This window comes from Panthera tigris, chromosome X (genome assembly GCF_018350195.1).
Source record: "Panthera tigris isolate Pti1 chromosome X, P.tigris_Pti1_mat1.1, whole genome shotgun sequence".
Lineage (NCBI taxonomy): Eukaryota > Metazoa > Chordata > Mammalia > Carnivora > Felidae > Panthera > Panthera tigris.
This window is the reverse complement of record NC_056677.1, coordinates 11,140,744-11,157,611: the sequence shown is the minus strand read 5'-3', so window position 1 is coordinate 11,157,611 and position 16,868 is coordinate 11,140,744. Positions and strand designations below refer to the sequence as shown.

At 41.8% G+C, this 16,868-nt stretch overlaps 1 protein-coding gene across 2 annotated transcripts in view; it reads right to left on the bottom strand.

Annotated features, from left to right (window-relative positions):
• Positions 1-508: 508 nt before the first annotated feature.
• The window catches only part of GLRA2 (glycine receptor alpha 2), a 170,193-nt gene continuing 153,833 nt past the window's right edge, over positions 509-16,868 (bottom strand). For both annotated transcript variants that reach the window (XM_007090072.3, XM_007090073.3), the window contains exon 9: positions 509-787. In XM_007090072.3, the coding sequence (XP_007090134.1) occupies positions 509-787 (279 nt within the window). The remainder of the gene's footprint in view (positions 788-16,868) is intronic.

Genomic DNA, 16,868 nt, shown 5'->3' with positions numbered 1-16,868 from the left:
AGCTCAGGGTACTTGTTTTAAAAACGAGGCAGCATTTTCCTGAAAAAGTTTGGTCCTCAACTCACTATAGGCTAGTCACTATGGTCAGATGGTAAGCATTTTCCTTCTGTGTGTGTGTGTGTGTGTGTGTGTGTGTGTGTGTGTGTGTGTGTGTTTTAAGCTAACTTTTCAGTACCAGAATTAGTCAAAACCAAACCAAATAGCTCTCAAGCACTTGACCTTGCATATCCTGTCTAATTAATACATCACCTGAAATAACAATGCTAAAGACTATGAAGGGAATTATGCTCACGTGATTCTGCAACACCTTAATTTTGTGCAAACATTTTCCATCATTGCCCAGATAACTTATCTTTATTCATGTACGTGCCAGGAAACCTGCCCTCATGATCTTCCCCCCCCCCCCTCCCTTAGTCATCTCCTCTGTCAAAGTGATAGAAAGACAATTTCACTGTGTATTTACAAGCGCAACAATTAGGCAAGAAAGTCCAGGGTCCGAAGGGCACATCTATTTCTTGTGGACATCTTCATGCCGAATGATCTTGTATGTGATCCAGTAAAAGATGTTGAAAATGAGGAAGGCCAATGGGAAGGCAGCTCGAGATATCGTGTCAATCCTTTTTGCCCGGTCCACAAACTTCTTCTTGATGGCATCTGCATCTTTTGGGGGTTGTGGGAGCGGGTTGGCAGGTGTGGCCTTGACAGCTGTTCCATCTTTCACTTGGAGGCAGTGACCCATCCCATAACCACTGAAATTAAAACGACTTTCACGAGTAACATCTTCTTCCTGGGAGAATAAAGACAGAGGAAGCACAGATTGGTTGTCAGTCAAATCAGATGGAAGATGCTTAAAATTCTTCAGAAGTAAAAGGATAAATCACAGTTAACTGGTAGTGTGGGAGGCTTTGGGAATGTGGAATTCTCTTTCAAGTTCAACTCAATTATTCATGGAACAGATACAGTTCATTAAATTTCAGGCTGAGAGATTAAGAGTAAGAATCATGACTTTGTGGTCATTTTAATTAATTAACAAACAGAAACACATTATATTCAGCACTGACTTTCCCCAAATCTGGTTTATTAATCCATAACTTTGAATGAACTATTTAATTTTTTTTTTACATTTATTCATTTTTGAGAGACAGAGAGAGACAGAACACAAGTGGGGGAGGGGCAGAGAAAGAGAGGGAGACACAGAATCCGAAGCAGGCTCCAGGCTCTGAGCCGTCAGCACAGAGTCCAACACGGGGCTCGAACTCACAAACAGTGAGATCATGTCCTGAGCCGAAGTTGGACGCTTAACCGACTGAGCCACCCAGGCGCCCCTGAATGAACTATTTTTTTTTTTAATTTTTTTAACGTTTATTTATTTTTTGAGACAGGGAGAGACAGAGCATGAACAGGGGAGGGTCAGAGAGAGGGAGACACAGAATCTGAAACAGGCTCCAGGCTCTGAGCTGTCAGCACAGAGCCCGACGCGGGGCTCTAACTCACAGACCGTGAGATCATGACCTGAGCCGAAGTCGGCCGCTTAACCGACTGAGCCACCCAGGCGCCCCCTGAATGAACTATTTTAAAGCCAAGTCTCCAAATCCCAATTTTATACTCCATGTAGAGCACCATTTGTTCATTTACTCATTCACGCTTCATTCACTCATTCAAAAAATCATTTACTGAATCCCTGCTGTGTACCTGGCCCTAAGCTAGGAACTTCTAGTTTTGTGGCCCATTCACAGCCTAGTTCCTTCCATTAACATTGGCTTTAAGGTTAATATTAGATCTAATATTAACCCCTTATATGCATACCTGTTTCCCCTCTGGTCTTCTAGTTGATCTCAGTTATATATCAGAGATTAAACATCCACTATGTGGTGTTGAATATTTTGACCATGACTGATTTTTCTGGTGTCGATTTTTTTTAGGTGATCCAATTTTTAAAATTGTTTTATTTTCTAATATTGTTAGAATACAATATTAGTTTCAGGTGTGCAATACAGTGATTCAGCAATTCTATACATTATTCATTGCTCATCACGATAAGCATACTCCTTAATCTGTATCACCTATTTCACCTATCCCCCTCATACCTCCTCTGGGAACCATCAGTTTGTTCTCTACAGTTAAGAGTCTGTTTCTTGATCTGATTCTCTCTCTCTGTCTGTCTTCCCTTTGCTCATTTGTTTTGTTTCTTAAATTCCACATATGAGTGAAATTATATGGTATTTGTCTTTCTCTGACTGACTTTTTCACTTAGCATTGTACTTTCTAGCTCCATCCAGGTCGTTGCAAATGGCAAGCTTTCGTTCTTTTTTATGGCTGAGTAATACTCCATTGTGTGTGTGTGTACACAACATCTTCTTTATTCATTCATCAATCGATGGACACTTGGGCTGCTTCCGTAATTTAGCTATTGTAAATAATGCTGCCATAAATATAGAGGTGAATGTATCCCTAAGAATTAGTGTTTTTGTATTCTTTGGGTACATCGTAGTGTGATTGCTGGATTATAGGGTAGTTCTATTTTTAACTTTTTGAGGAACTTCCATACTGTTTTCTAGAGCGGCTACACCAGTTTGCATTCCCACCAACAGTGCCTGAGGGTTCCCTTTTCTCCATATCCTCACCAACACTTGTTTTCTAGTGTGAATTTTTATCATTGATTCTTTTGTTAGTTATCTCTACCATATTTAAACATGGGTCATTTTAGCAGATGTCAGTGGTATTTTGTGTTGATTATTTCAACGTGAATTAGATAAAAGACTGAAAAAGTATAACCTCAGGGTAAAGTGCAGATAGCCTTAGTAGAGTCAAACATATGGAATCTTGGTGTGTGGTTGGGTCAAAATGGTGGAGTCGAAAGAGTGGAACTGAAATGACCTACTTAATAAAAGTTTAGTTCTAAATAACCATCGATTGAATCTTCTTTGGAAACTAGTTCACTGCCTTCCACAATGCTGTACAACCCCTGGGAATCACCAAAGGCACTGCACTTTTTATTTTGCCAGATAATAACAATGGTTATGTTTCCCAAAACACAAGAGAACTTGGTATTAATTTTATTTCATGAGTTTTTATTGCACATCAGTTGTGTCTTAAGCCACATATAAAAGATATACTGAATGTTTATTTATTTATTTTGAGAGAGAGACAGAGAGAGAGAAGGAAGGAGAGGAAGGAAGGAGAGAATCCCAAGCAGGCTCCACACTGTCAGTGCAGAGCCCTACGTGGGGCTTGAACTCACAAACCGTGAGATCATGACCTGAACTGAAACCAAGAGTCAGATGCTTAACCGACTGAGCTACTCAGACGGCCCCTGAGTGAAGTACTTTTAACATGATATGAATGAGAGCCCAACTGTAATTCAAGTGGTACAGCAAGGACAAATTTTTATCAGGAAAATCAGACTAGAGCTCTTAGAATAAAGTAACTGTAAAACTACCTTTATAAAATCATCTCAGTACTTTTATTTATATGGGATTGTCCTATACAAGTTGGTTCAAGATACTCTGTCTTATTTCTTAACAAAATGTATTAAGGAATTTCTCATGCAACAATGAATTATTGAGTGTTGAGTCTATGGCGGGCATTTTGCTAGGCACTCAGAAACAGTTGATGAAGTTGGGTAAGAGCCCTACTTGCATGGAACTTTCAGAACCCACTGGAAGTGTTCAACCTCAAGGCGTTATCATATAAGGTAACTGGCTAAGAAAACTGAGCCTGACATTAGAGTACTTTCATGTGCCCAGCTATCTATATAAGCTCAATAATGAAGACTTTAATTGGACTCAGATTCAAATATTGAATCTGTTTTCTTTGCCTTAAAATGTGAATGGTAGAGGCGCCTGGGTGGCTCAGTCGGTTGAGCGTCTAACTCTTGATTTTGGCTCAGGTCGCGATCTCACAGTTTGTGGGATAGAGTTCCCGCTCTTAGTGCAGAGCCTGCTTGGGATTCTCTCTCTTCCTTTCTCCCTGCCCCTCCCCTCAAAACAAATAAATAAACATAAAAAAATAAAGAATGAAGTTCTAAATGAAGTATTTAAAAAGGTATTTTTAAATATGAAATAAATAGATATATTAAGCATTGCAGTGCTATCAGAAGACTTATTCAGTCCTTAGCAAGAAAGGAAGCACACAGGTCATTAGAGGGAGGGGACTTAGGAGTCACATGGGTTATAGGCGGTCTTGACTTTCTATTACCAACTGGTAATTAGATCTCAACTACTGAGTGAGAGAAGTAGAAACTGTGTCAGTTGGTTTAGTAAAGAGAGATACAGACTAGGAATTTGGATATTTGGGTTCTAGCTCAGGCTCCAAGGGTTGTAAGCTGCTGTTGATCTTAAGCAAGCTCTTTATTTTTTAAAGGCCTCAGGGATCTCATACCAAAAATATCAAGGCTGGACTAGATTTATGGGCCTTAGCTTTGACCGTTGGGGAACTTTTACAAGTATATGCATGCCTGCCTCGCCTCCTAACTCCTTCCAGATCAAATGAATTAGAATCTCTAGGGCGATTTAAAATCCAGTGACCCTGATGCAGAAGGTTGGAAACCAGTGGCCTCGATGAGCTCTAAGGTCCAGCTCTAAAATGCGGAAACTATTCTATATTATTAAGTCTAAAATTACTTTTCATAATGGAAACTATTCCTCAAAGTACATTTCCCCTTATCTGCCTAAATTTACTGTGCTGTTTTTCCTTTCCATATCTGTAGAATCTTGCAAATTGCTGTCCTCACCTCTATAAACATTTAGAAACTCACGATTAAGCATATAGTTCACTGCCTACATGAGATAAGATTCTTTTTAAATTCCTGGATCCCTGAAGCAACAGGAAAGGTGGTTAGCTAGTAAACTGCTTTAGCACGCAGAACAAAAGGAAACCTAAATACCCACATCCATGTTTCTTTTCAGACTGACTCATTCATTTAGTTTCTATAGTCTTGCCTCACATACTGTGAATGGACAGCTGAAGAGATGAACTCATCCGAGGAAAGACCAGAGCTAGAGTAGAATGATGCCAGCTTGGGTTCTCATTATGTTGTCCGGTACCCAACAAACCGTGGGTGCTCAATAAACGTTTGTTGCGTAATGAACAAAAGGGAATTTTAAGAGGGTTTTTTTCTGCTCTTAAAAATACTTTCCTCATTCATTCAGCGGTACTTCCAAGTATGCTTGTGAGCATAGTTACAGCTAATTAAATCCATTCTTTAAAATCCTCCATCGCAAAAGATAAATTTGTCGTAGGTAGGAGTTATCCATTTAATTTTTCATATGCAGGAGATACGAATGCTAGTTTAAGGGTCTTCTTATTCACCGTTATGACTCATCCGACGCATTTTAAATACAGAACCTTAAATTCTCCACATCAAACGGTATGGTTTTGATTCAGAAAACATAATTGCAACAATTTGAGTTTCTGTGTTGTAATGAATGACTAATTGCCTTTATAACAGGTTCAGCATAAAATGTTATGGTAATATGGCAGGATTCCTATAATGAGGGTAAGAAGGAGATGAGCTTGAGTCAGGGATAAGCTGACGCTAAAATAAAGAGCAATCTGTAGGCACAGCTCAGTTGAACATATTCACAGGGAGAATCAGATCTTCCCAGTAAGGAAAGAATCTTACTCAGATAGTCTCCACTTCTTCTAATTAGCCGGGAAACCGATTAGTTAAGTATTGCTGCTGACCCACCATCTTCAGTAACTTTGAACAGTAAATACTTCTAGCTCACTCTCTTTGGTTATGCCCTGATTAAATTCCCACAGAAAATGAATCATCCCAAGCTTCAATATGTTCAATTTCTATATCCCACTCCTAGAAAATCTCCTTAAGTCCTGTCCTGCCGCATGAAGCACTGCCATGGCACCATGCAACTCATTTGAGATTTATTATTTTATTTAATTCAGGCCTCACTTTTACTTACTGTAAAGTTTACTCATTTCTGTGTCTGTAATACCTCCTGTCTAGATGTGAAATTGGACCTAAAGCTCACCAGAATTGCAATGTAGCGAATTGTTCGTCAGAAGCGAATGATTTCGATATAATTAAAGGACATGGCATTTATAAAATGAAAGATTTTAGTGGAGCTCATGGTTCCAATTTTTCTCTTATACCCTAGAAAGGAGGAAAGAAAAGGATTCCTAAAAACTGGTGTAGGGGAAAGTTCTTTCCATCACATTTCTCACCCAGATTCTTTGATTGGACCGAGGCTCTCTTCTGTTGGAACAGGAAAGGGCTCAGCTGGAACTGAAGGCTGTATGTAGTAAGCCTCGATCAATACGGGGACATAATGGAGGCTCTGGCCCTCCTTAGAAAACACTGTGAGTCCAAAACCCAGCAGGTGTTCACCAAAAAAGTCCCCTGAGCAAATGAAGGTTGGATAATGTTTAGCTGTAAGGCCTGCTGATTTCTATTACCTGGACTTGGGTGGCAGGGATGGCCTTGAGAAATTCTCAAGTCTTGCAGCCTCAATTTCCTCCTTTGTGTCACAGGGGCTTGGGGATCAATACGAATAATAAATAAGTATAATTTATTGATTATAACTATGTACTAAGCACTTAAAACCACAGTCAGTCCTATCACCAAACTGACCATGGAAATCACATGCTTTCAGGAGAAACCGAGACTGGGGAAAGTCATGTGACTTCCCCAAATTATATTACTAATGTTGAAGCTGAGGTTCAAATCCAAGTCTTTCTGATCCCCTAACTGTCTGATTCCAAAGACTCTGGAAGTCTTTGAGTTTTATGAATTTTTCCCTATCAAACCCCAAATAGCTTCATTTAAGATTATGGATGAAGACTCTGACTGAACTTGGCAGAACAACAAATTTAAAGTAAAGTAAACCAAATATGACCCTTTGTTGATTAATGAGTTGTGGTAAAATGAATGAAAACTGTCAAAGTGTCCTTCTGGCAGACAGTCCATAGCAATTTTTCCAGAAGAAAACTTATCATTGGAGCATCTCTTTTCAGTGCATCATATTGCTATATTAATTTTTGCACAAGGAACCTTCCGGTATTCATTTTTTGAGCACTTGCCATTCGTGAATTTGTATTTCCAACAAATATTCATTGAGGACCTATTATGTGCTGGGTATGTGGTGGGGCTAGAGCAGTAAACAAGAAGGTGAAGTTTCGGGTTTTTTGGAGTTTACATTCTATTGGGGAAAACAGGCAGTAACAAGGAAAGAAATGATGTATGCACACCCACAAACACATTCTCCCACATATACATATATACATATATGTGTACACACATACAAGATATTCCCAGACACACACACACACACACACACACACACACACACACACACACGGATATATGATGGATGTTTTGAAGAAAAACAATCAAGGTAAGAGACTTAGGAGAGATGAGTGGCAGAGAGGATGTTTTAGATTGAGTAGTCAGACAGAAAATGCCTAAGGAGATGCCAGGCACTGTGTCATTTGCGAGGGACCCAGTGGTAAGCAAAACAGATCAAATTCTTTTCTTCAAGGAGCTTACAATCTTGATGTAGACAAATGTAAATAAAATAGTCACAGGAATACATAATTAGAAACTATGATAAGGACTCTGAAGGATAGGTACAGGGTACTATGCGAGCTTATTAATGGGGGACCTGACCTAATCTGGCAGATAGGAGAAGAATTCCCTGAGAAAGTGACATTTTGTTAGAGACTTGAAAAATCAAAGGCATTAAAGACGTGAAGGCAGAGTTGAGAGATGTCTCACATGGGAGGGTTTGCTGCAATGGAGAGGGGGTAGGAAGGCTCCTGGAATGCAGGGGCAAAGTGGAGTGACACAAGGTGTCACAAGTGACCAGGGGCTGGGTCATGTAGGGCCTTGCAAACCACACTGCCTGTTTGGGGCTTTATTTTGAGAACCATGGGAACCAAAAGATGAATAAGACCTTGGTTTGTTTTTTTTGTTTGTTTGTTTTTTGGGTTTTTTTGTGGGGGGTATAGAGAATAATATAAGACATATGCTTGAGATACATACAAAGATTTATTGGTGGTCAGATGTGCCTCAAGTCTCCAGAATTGGTGAGGGTATCCATGGTAATGTAGCTGACATATACAAGGCAATGTGCAAATCATCTATGATTGCCCTAATCTGGAAAAGACTGTTTAGCTACCTATTGCTTTTTAGAATACATTTCCAATTTTCCTTTTTATTATTTAAAAATTTTTGCTTCCCAATTATGTTAAAGAATAGGTAGTCAGGAACTCTGGATTTTGATAGCTGATTTCTACTATTGTCTTCAGTCACCAGAAGGTGAACTCCTGAGAGTATGCAAAGTCACCTCTGTAACCCCATCCCCCGGTACAGTGCTAGTCCTGTGACAGTTATTCAGTAACTGTGCTTGCGGTGATCCTCTTGATTCTGAGTAAAGGTTCAGAAAGGATATGTTCCCCGGGGAGAGAAGGGGCTAGTGATCGTCTCTTAGTTGATCTCCCTCTCTTTGCCAGTCGCAGTCCTTTCTGCAGCCTCTGGGTCGATATTCCTCAAAGAACTTTCATCCCTATCCCTCTCACTACAGACTCGATAGCCTTGTGGCCGACTCTTGATTTTGGCTCAGGTCATGATCCCAGGGTCGTGGGATCAAGCCCCGTGTTGGGCTCCAGGCTGAGCGTGGAGCTTCAGATTCTTAAGATTCTCTCTCTCTCTCTCTCTCTCTCTCTCTCTCTCTCTCTCTCCCTCTACCCCTCACCCCCCCCTTGTGCTTTCTCCTTCGCAAATAAATAAATAAATAAATAAAACAGAGGTATTTGTGGTCTATATTTGAAACACTGTCCATTTTTTTGGCCCACCATTAAACTAGTGAGCAGCCCAGATAGTGTGAAAATACATAAATTTAGATCAAACTCATGAACAATCTTAGCAAAAACTGTATACTTATTTGCAAAGAAAATAAATGGCATAGACAAACATGCCAAAATACAAAGAAACATTTTTCATTTATCCATCTATTTGGAAGTCAAAATAATAATGCTAGGCAAATGAAAAGACAGTATATATTAGATATATGCAAATATTTCATCAAATAAATTAGACCTTATCAGTTATTTCCCATAGCAAAAGACTAAGAAGTATTTGCATAATATTAAGGGTATTTGAACTGACATGCCATCCATTTGGGTTGGTGAAGAGAATGAAATTCCTGTAGATCTGTTGTCCTCCCCAAACATCGGTTTTATCTTATGAAATTCTAATTAATGGAACATTTTTTTCACAGATCTCTTAAATCACCACCTGCACTGTGGTCCTGTGTATCACTTAGCCACCATTACACAAAGTCTCCTTCATTGCCTCGGTCACATGACTTGGTTTACAAGTCTCCATATGAAAACAAAAGCCCCCTGGGCCTCTTATTCAGGACAAAGCTCACCTCCAGTAACAACGGAGAAATAGTGGGCAAGGAGGACAAACGGAACTCAGCTGTGCTATGAGCTGGGATTCCAGAACTGATGTTGCCACAGCCTACAAATGCCTTGCCAGGGGTTGGGACCCAGGGATGGCATTGGGCTAAGACTCCCAGTTATCCCCAAAAACCCATTTTTCTAAGATTTCCAGTGGTGGATCCTCTTTACCTCAGGACTTTTTAACTGCAGCACTATTGACACTTAGGACCAGGTAATTACTTGTGGTAGGGAGCTGTGTTGTGTATTTTAGGATATTTAGCAGCAGCCCTGGCTGCTACCCACGAGATGCAAGTAGCACCCTTCCTTCCAAGTTGTGACGATGAAAAAATGTCCCTGGACATCGCCACACACTGCAAAATCACCCCAACTTAAGAGACCCTGTTTTAGCCGGCCACACATGCGCACATGGGGAGACTGCATTTTCTAGCCTCCCTTGCACCTGCAGGGGGCTATTGCAACACACCTAGGACCAGCAAGCCCAGTCAGCCCAATCTCCAAACCAGAATGTAGTCACCTTTTACTCCCCACAATGCTACATTCTGGTCTGAGCCACCCAATGGTGGCTCATCAGAACTGTTCCCACCAGAATTATTTTAATAGTCTTCTTCCTGGTCCCCTGGCTTCCAGACCCTCTCTCCCAACAATAATGTCTATTCTCAGTGCAGCAACTAGAGGGATCCTGTGAAAATGTGAGTCAAGTCAGATCTTCATCAGTTCAAAACTCTCCAGTGGGTCTCACCTCACTCAGTAAAAGACAAGTCCTTGCAATGTCCCCGTTACCTCTCAGACCTTAACTCCTGCTGCTCGTCTTCTAGCCCAGGTGTCAGCAGACCTTTTCTGTGAAAAGGTTGAGACTCCATGGGCCATACAGTCTCTGAAGTATACGTCTTTTCGATGTATATTTTGAATCTAATTTTCTAAAGTGCAATACATACTTCACTCTACTTTGGACCACACCTCACCTACAGCACCATACTTTTAATGGACTGGAAGTCCATTATTTAAAAGTAATTGTTTGATTTTTGGGTCAATATCTATAAAGCAGAAATATTTTTACTTAATGTCAGCTGTAGTCCTAGAGAGTGGTTCAGAAATCGATAACATGCTGGTGATGTTTCGATTCCTCAAGAGCAAGGCCGTGCCTTGTGTCTGGAAATTCTTTCCTCGTCGTCTCTGTCAATTCTGGTCTAGCTAGAATGCTCAGAAGACACCCTAAAATCAAAGAAGCATGAAGGGGAACATCCTCCATCTGGAGTATGAGCTGTTCGATTATTAACATAGTTTGCCATCTGTTCAGGGTGCAAAGTGAACATTGGAACTGTCTACAGAGCACAGCCTGAAAGGGACGGGTGATCAGAGGACGAGCCCTCTGCCAAACGAAAAACAAGAACAGCAGCAGCCACAAAATCCCATCAAGCATTTACTTGCTTTCTCACTTGGATGATTGTGACTCTGCCAAATTCTCCAGACCGTTTATGTGCTCCAGTCCCTCTCTCCCTCCCTCCTGTCCTCTCTCTCTCTCTCTCTCTCTCTCTCTCTTTCCCCCTTTCTCTCCATATATACACTTAGTGTCAAAAAACGATTACTCTATGGGATTATCTTTTTTTACCTGCCACTGCTATTCCTGTACAAGAGCCTGCCTAAAGCTGGTGAAAACTACACTTCCCAGAATTCCCTTCTTGATTGGCTCCAGGTTAAGGTTTCTCCGTGAGAGGAATCTGAGAAATTTCAAAAGTGGAAGGGAGGCAGAGGCTATTATTTTTGGAAGTCTGAGGATGTCAGATGAGGCTGCTTTGTTAGACGTTGTGGAATAACAGATGTTTCTGTGGGCCCGCATTTTATGATCTCACTTTCCAGGCTGGATATGGTGGCTTCTCAGATTTCCCTGTGAATACCTTCTTTTCGACCCAGAGCTTCAGGTTCAAGTCCTTTTTTTCTGGCTATAGCCTTCTAGACCTTCATTCCTGTAGTTACTCTCATATTCATATAAACCCTAATATCTATATTAAACCCCTTGTTCTGGTAGTGTATTAGTGTCTCTGTTTTCCTGACCAAATCCAGATACAGATATACAGGGACTCCAGGCTTATAAGTACAAAACAGCATTTGAATGCAAGTTACTATAGTTTTATTCAATTAAGATTTATTAAGCATTATGATGCACCAAACATTGAAAAGAAGTAAGGATAAAAGAGACCGAGTCCTGCCCTTGAAGTCAGTGTGGGATTGTTTGGGGTGGGGCAGTGTTAGAACATGTGGACCAGTGGTTCTCAACCAAGAGTGATTCCACCCACTAGGGGATATGGGCAATGTCTGTAGACATTTTTTAGTTGTCATAATGGGGGAGACGATGCTATTGGCATCTAGAGGGTAGAGGCCAGGATACTGCTGAACATCCTACAATGCACAGGACACTCCCCCACAGCAAAGCATGAATTATCTAGCTTCAGATTTCCGTAGTGCCGAGGTTGGGAAACACTGATACACACAAATGATTCCAATATAATGTGATATCTGCTGTGGTAAAGGAAGGTACAGACCAATAGCATACTGTGGAAGGGGTAATGTTAGGCTGGAATAACTAAAGGGAAGTTAGATGGCATTGTTTGTCTAATAGCACCTTGAAACGCACTGCCTCTGGAAGATACATAAGAGTATTACAGATATGTTAAAGAAAAGCGATTGATGTAAAGGCAGCCTCATTTTGTTAACTGAGCCTGCTTTCTAGTGCAACTACAGAGCAGCTCAAAGGCACCTGTCTGTGCCATTTGGCCAGGAGTTAGTATCTTTTAATCTTCCTGTATTTTAATCGGGGAGGATTTGTTAAAAAAGACAGAAAGCTGCTTCGCAGTTGCTTAAATAAATGGGGAATTTCTTTAAGAAATTACTATACAAAATATTGTAAGAAAATCTCATGAATCTCCAAGGACAGGGAAGCAGTGCCCCGTAAAGGTAAGAAGCCTGACTTCTGGATCCAGAACTCCTGATTTCAAATTTTGGCTCTGCCTCTAACCAGTGTGGGAGCTGGGTAAGTCACTCAGTCCTCTACATGCCTCAGTCTCCTCTGCAGTAAAAGAGAAATAATGACATCTTCCTTACAGGGTTTTAGAAAGGATTCAGTGTGATAGTGCACGTTAAGGGCTTATAGCAGTGCCTGGTATACAAAACTATTCAATAGATGAGAGTCATGATGAGGATATTGACGATGGTGTGAGCAGGGCTCCCCAGCCCAGGAACTCCAGTGAGCAAGTCAGGAAATGCGATTATTCCCAAACTCGCATGGCTATTCTCTCCCATTTCTGCTTTTCTCTTTTCAGCTTCCATTACTTATGCATGTTTCAGCTGGGCCAACCCAGCCTCAACCCTGTGGGAACCTTGCCAACTCAAGTCCTTACTATCATCTAATCAGAGTACTCTTCATTCAAATTCTTGAAAGAGAGAATTTCAGGGACGCCTGGGTGGCTCAGTCGGTTAAACGTCCGACTTCGGCTCAGGTCATGATCTCGCAGTCCGTGACTTCGAGCCCCGCGTCGGGCTCTGTGCTGACAGCTCAGAGCCTGGAGCCTGTTTCAGATTCTGTGTCTCCCTCTCTCTCTGACCCTCCCCCGTTCATGCTCTGTCTCTCCCTGTCTCAAAAAATAAATAAACGTTAAAAAAAAAAAAAAGAAAGAGAATTTCATTGATACCCCAGCTTATGGACTGTTGTCCTTGGGTCCTTGGATAGGAAAAGGGGTAAGACATACAAACAAGATAGCCTTGAGGGCAGGGTAAGGTGCAAGGCGCTGATGTCCCTGAAAGCACACCACTTGAGGAACCATAGAAGGAACAGAGAGAGGCTGACCTTAGAAACAGATGAGTCTGGCTTATGTTAATAGCGCCAAGATTGCTAATTAGAGACAACTGGTTGACATTACAGGGGACAGAATTCAACTCATTTGTGGAAGGAAGTTAAAACTCACTTTCAACAACTGTGTGACTGAACGTGGAGCACAACAACTTGGAAGGTAGTGACTTCCTTGTTGCTAAAGGTATTCAAGTGTTTAATCATTTGTTGGAGATGTTGGGTATAGAGGTAACGTGTGGGTTAAGCAACTAGGTGACCATTTATGTACGTACTAACTGTGGTAGTCTGTGATCGTGTATGAAAATTGCTGAGGCTTATAAGAAGCCTAGAAGAGGAAGACACATTGAAGATGCTGACCCATGTGCAGTTAAGATATATTCAATAGGCTGTGCCCTGCTATGACCGTCCTTGATCTCCTGGAAGTTTCTAGTCATTCTGATCCATTTTGAGAAACGCTTCTCTATTATAATCAACCCCACAGGAACGGTTTGTTTCGGGTGTATTTTCTCTTTCAGTTATCTTTGACTTGCAAAATATTTTATTTTATTATTTCTAAGGGTTTCATTTAAGCAGCAAGCCCCTTCTAATTCAAAATTAGAATTTTGAAGATTCTAATATAGCGTATGTAAAACAGAATATAAAATAAGCTCCCAAATAGTAACGTATAACCTCACATTACATAAAGAATTAGGCACTGAATGGATGTATTTTTGGAGGTCAACACACCATGTTCCTGGAGTCCTACCTTTATTCCCTTTTGACCACCTAGAGGCTGCAAGCAGTAATATCAGCCTTCCAAGTAGCCACCTCTTTCCTTCTTCTCTTCCCACCCTGTGCTCAATTTCTGCTGAAAGGAGCTCAGAGGGAGAGGAGTCAGTGCTATTGGGCGTCAAGGTTTGGTGAGCTGGTTGTCGCTGCAGGGAGCTAAGTAAAACTCCAGAGCTGAGGGCTCAATCAATAGGATTGGTTCTATGTTTGGTCTTGCCCTTGATCCCTTCCTCTCAACTTTGAAGAGACGTCATGATGAAATCACCCAGGTGTGACCTGGAGAAGCATTAGGCGCTTTTGACAGAGGGGCAGTGAGGCCTAGCCTGAGGAAAGACACCTCGGTGGGACAGCACTTCATTTTCCACAGCTGCAGAACAGACCTATTTTCTGCAAAACTATAAACCTGCTTTCTCTGGCCAGTCATGATTCCCTTCTGAATTTGAATGATCCCGATAAGCTGGGTCTTCTCAAATGAATATGGACCGTAGGTTCTATTGTAAAATTAGCAGTTCCCGAAGCATGTGAGCACCGTAAACCGTCAGGAGGCACTTGCGTGGCGCTTCTCCCAAGGACATGCAAAGCAGGGAAGTGAACCAGAAACACAATCTCTGCTCCATTATTCTGGATTATTATTTAGTTTTGCAGATCATCTCTGCCCTAGCTCTCTTCTCCCTTCCCTGCAACTGTTTGCTCACTAGCACTTTGACTCTAGCTTCTGGCAAGCAACTCTTACAAAAAAAAAAAAAAATAGAAGAAAGAAAAATGGAAAATAATAGGTAAAATGAGGTGCCCCCCCCCCCCCGCTGGAGTATCTGTAGTGTATCTCCATGATCTCCCCTTCCCTCTGCTTCATTACTATGGTTACCAGATTTAAGATTTCAGACAGAAACTTGTCTGTAGGCCCGGAGGGAAGATTGATTGCAACAAACACAGAAGACAGAGATTGGGCCCAATTTGAAAATAATATCGCTCTCTGTTGATCTAATTGTTAACCAGTTGAGTTTCCGGTTAATAAAGTGGTTGAAGCTATGTCGAATCTGCGTCCTTGTCCCTTTCCTTTTCAAAGATGTCAGTACAAAAGTCCTAATCAAAGGCAAAGAGTAAACCTTGTGTGGTTATAAGAAGATATATTTTCATGGAAAATAGACTTAAGTTCTGGGTAGGCACCTTTTCTCCCCTCAGCTTGGGCCTCCTTCTAAGGCAGATGTCACACCCAACTGAGGAGGACTCAGCTCTCAAGCTGCAGGCACAGGTTACCGCATGATGAGCCCACAGGGTCATGGGCATCCCAGTCCTCAGGTAGGGCGTAGGTGTGGGCTGGTAAGACAGGCACAGGGGGCTCTGGGAGTTTGGGTGCGGTGCGGTAGTTAGTGCAAGGGCCACCTCCTGTCCCTGCCGTCAGACCCCAGCTGCTGGGCCTGTGATGGATTCCTCTGTGTACCTGTGAAGGTTTGCACCACAGAAGTTCTGGTGAACTTGTCCGCTTGGCCTGAGACAGGCTGGAAGCACCTTATTGCCATGACCCAAAGTAGGACACATATTTTCCAATGACATCCGGGACACGCACACAGAGACTCCCACACACGTTAGTTTATCTAACGGAAACCAAAGTTTCACAAAGTCGTATTTGCTTTCCCAAAACGGGATGCATGCCGATATTTTCTAATTTTCTCCCAGTGTTTATTTTTCAAAAAAGCTGCTGTTGAGCTACTGAACTGGCTTCACGACCCACGAGTCCATCATACCCCACGGTTTGAAAAGTACTGCATTTAATGGTCTTAATTGGCTTCTTCACTGTCAGTTCTCATTCGTCAAATATTTACTGAGCGTCTAACATATGATAGGCCTGTGGTAGGCATGGGGAAATCTAAGAGAGAGACTTCTAAGTAAATACCTAGGAGAGTCTTGACAAAGAGTCAGCTGTTCCGTTGAAACTCATTGCAGCCATAATCCGTCATGCTTAAGAAGGTGCTGGGACTTCACAGGAAATCTGAGAGGTGGCCTGCTATGTAGCAGGTGTTGTGCTTGGCCCTGAGACTTCCTGCTGAGTCCTAGGCTCTATGTGTACCCGGCTTTTGGTTGATTTTTGCAATAAGGTAGCAGTAATGCTTCAGGTCTTCGGGAGCCTCTCGGAGCTTCTCGGGAGAAGAACCCCTCTGTTATGAGGCATGAGATCCAGTGTTCAAGGTTTCTGAATTCACTTGTGTGCTTATCCAAGTTGCTTTCCTCCAGGATAGAGATGCAGACCCTGTTGGCAGAGATTGCCAGGCCCTTTATAATCAGGCCCCGATGGAGTTTGAGTTTCGTTTTCTGTTTCTTTTTTAATGTTTATTTATTTTTGAGAGGGCAGGAGCAGAGAGGGAGGGAGACAGAGGATTCGAAGCAGGCTCTGCACTGTCAGCCCCCCCATCCCCTGCCTCCCCACGCGGGGCTCAAACTCAGGAACCACGAGATCATGACCTGAGCTGAAGTCAGACGCTTAACGGTCTGAGCCACCCAGATGCCCCTCGACTTTCACTTTCCATCATTTCTCATTCCATATCCTGTACTTGGGAAACTCTCTGTTCCCTCAGTGGCCCAAGCTTTTCCACATCTCTGGGCCTTTCCATGTCCTCTTCTTTCTGTCCAGTGGTTTTCTTTGACTTTTGTCTGCCTGCTGAATTACAGTTCAAACTTCCATCCTTAGCTCCAATTCTAGCTCTCTGCAGGAGGCTCTTTCCTCCTGCTTTTTCACCTGTTTAGCAGTAGCCACACGTTTTTTTTTTTTTGTATTCTGTCCTAAATGCTTGCTTTTATTAGGTTGGCTTTTTAATTTTTTTTTAATGTTTATTTA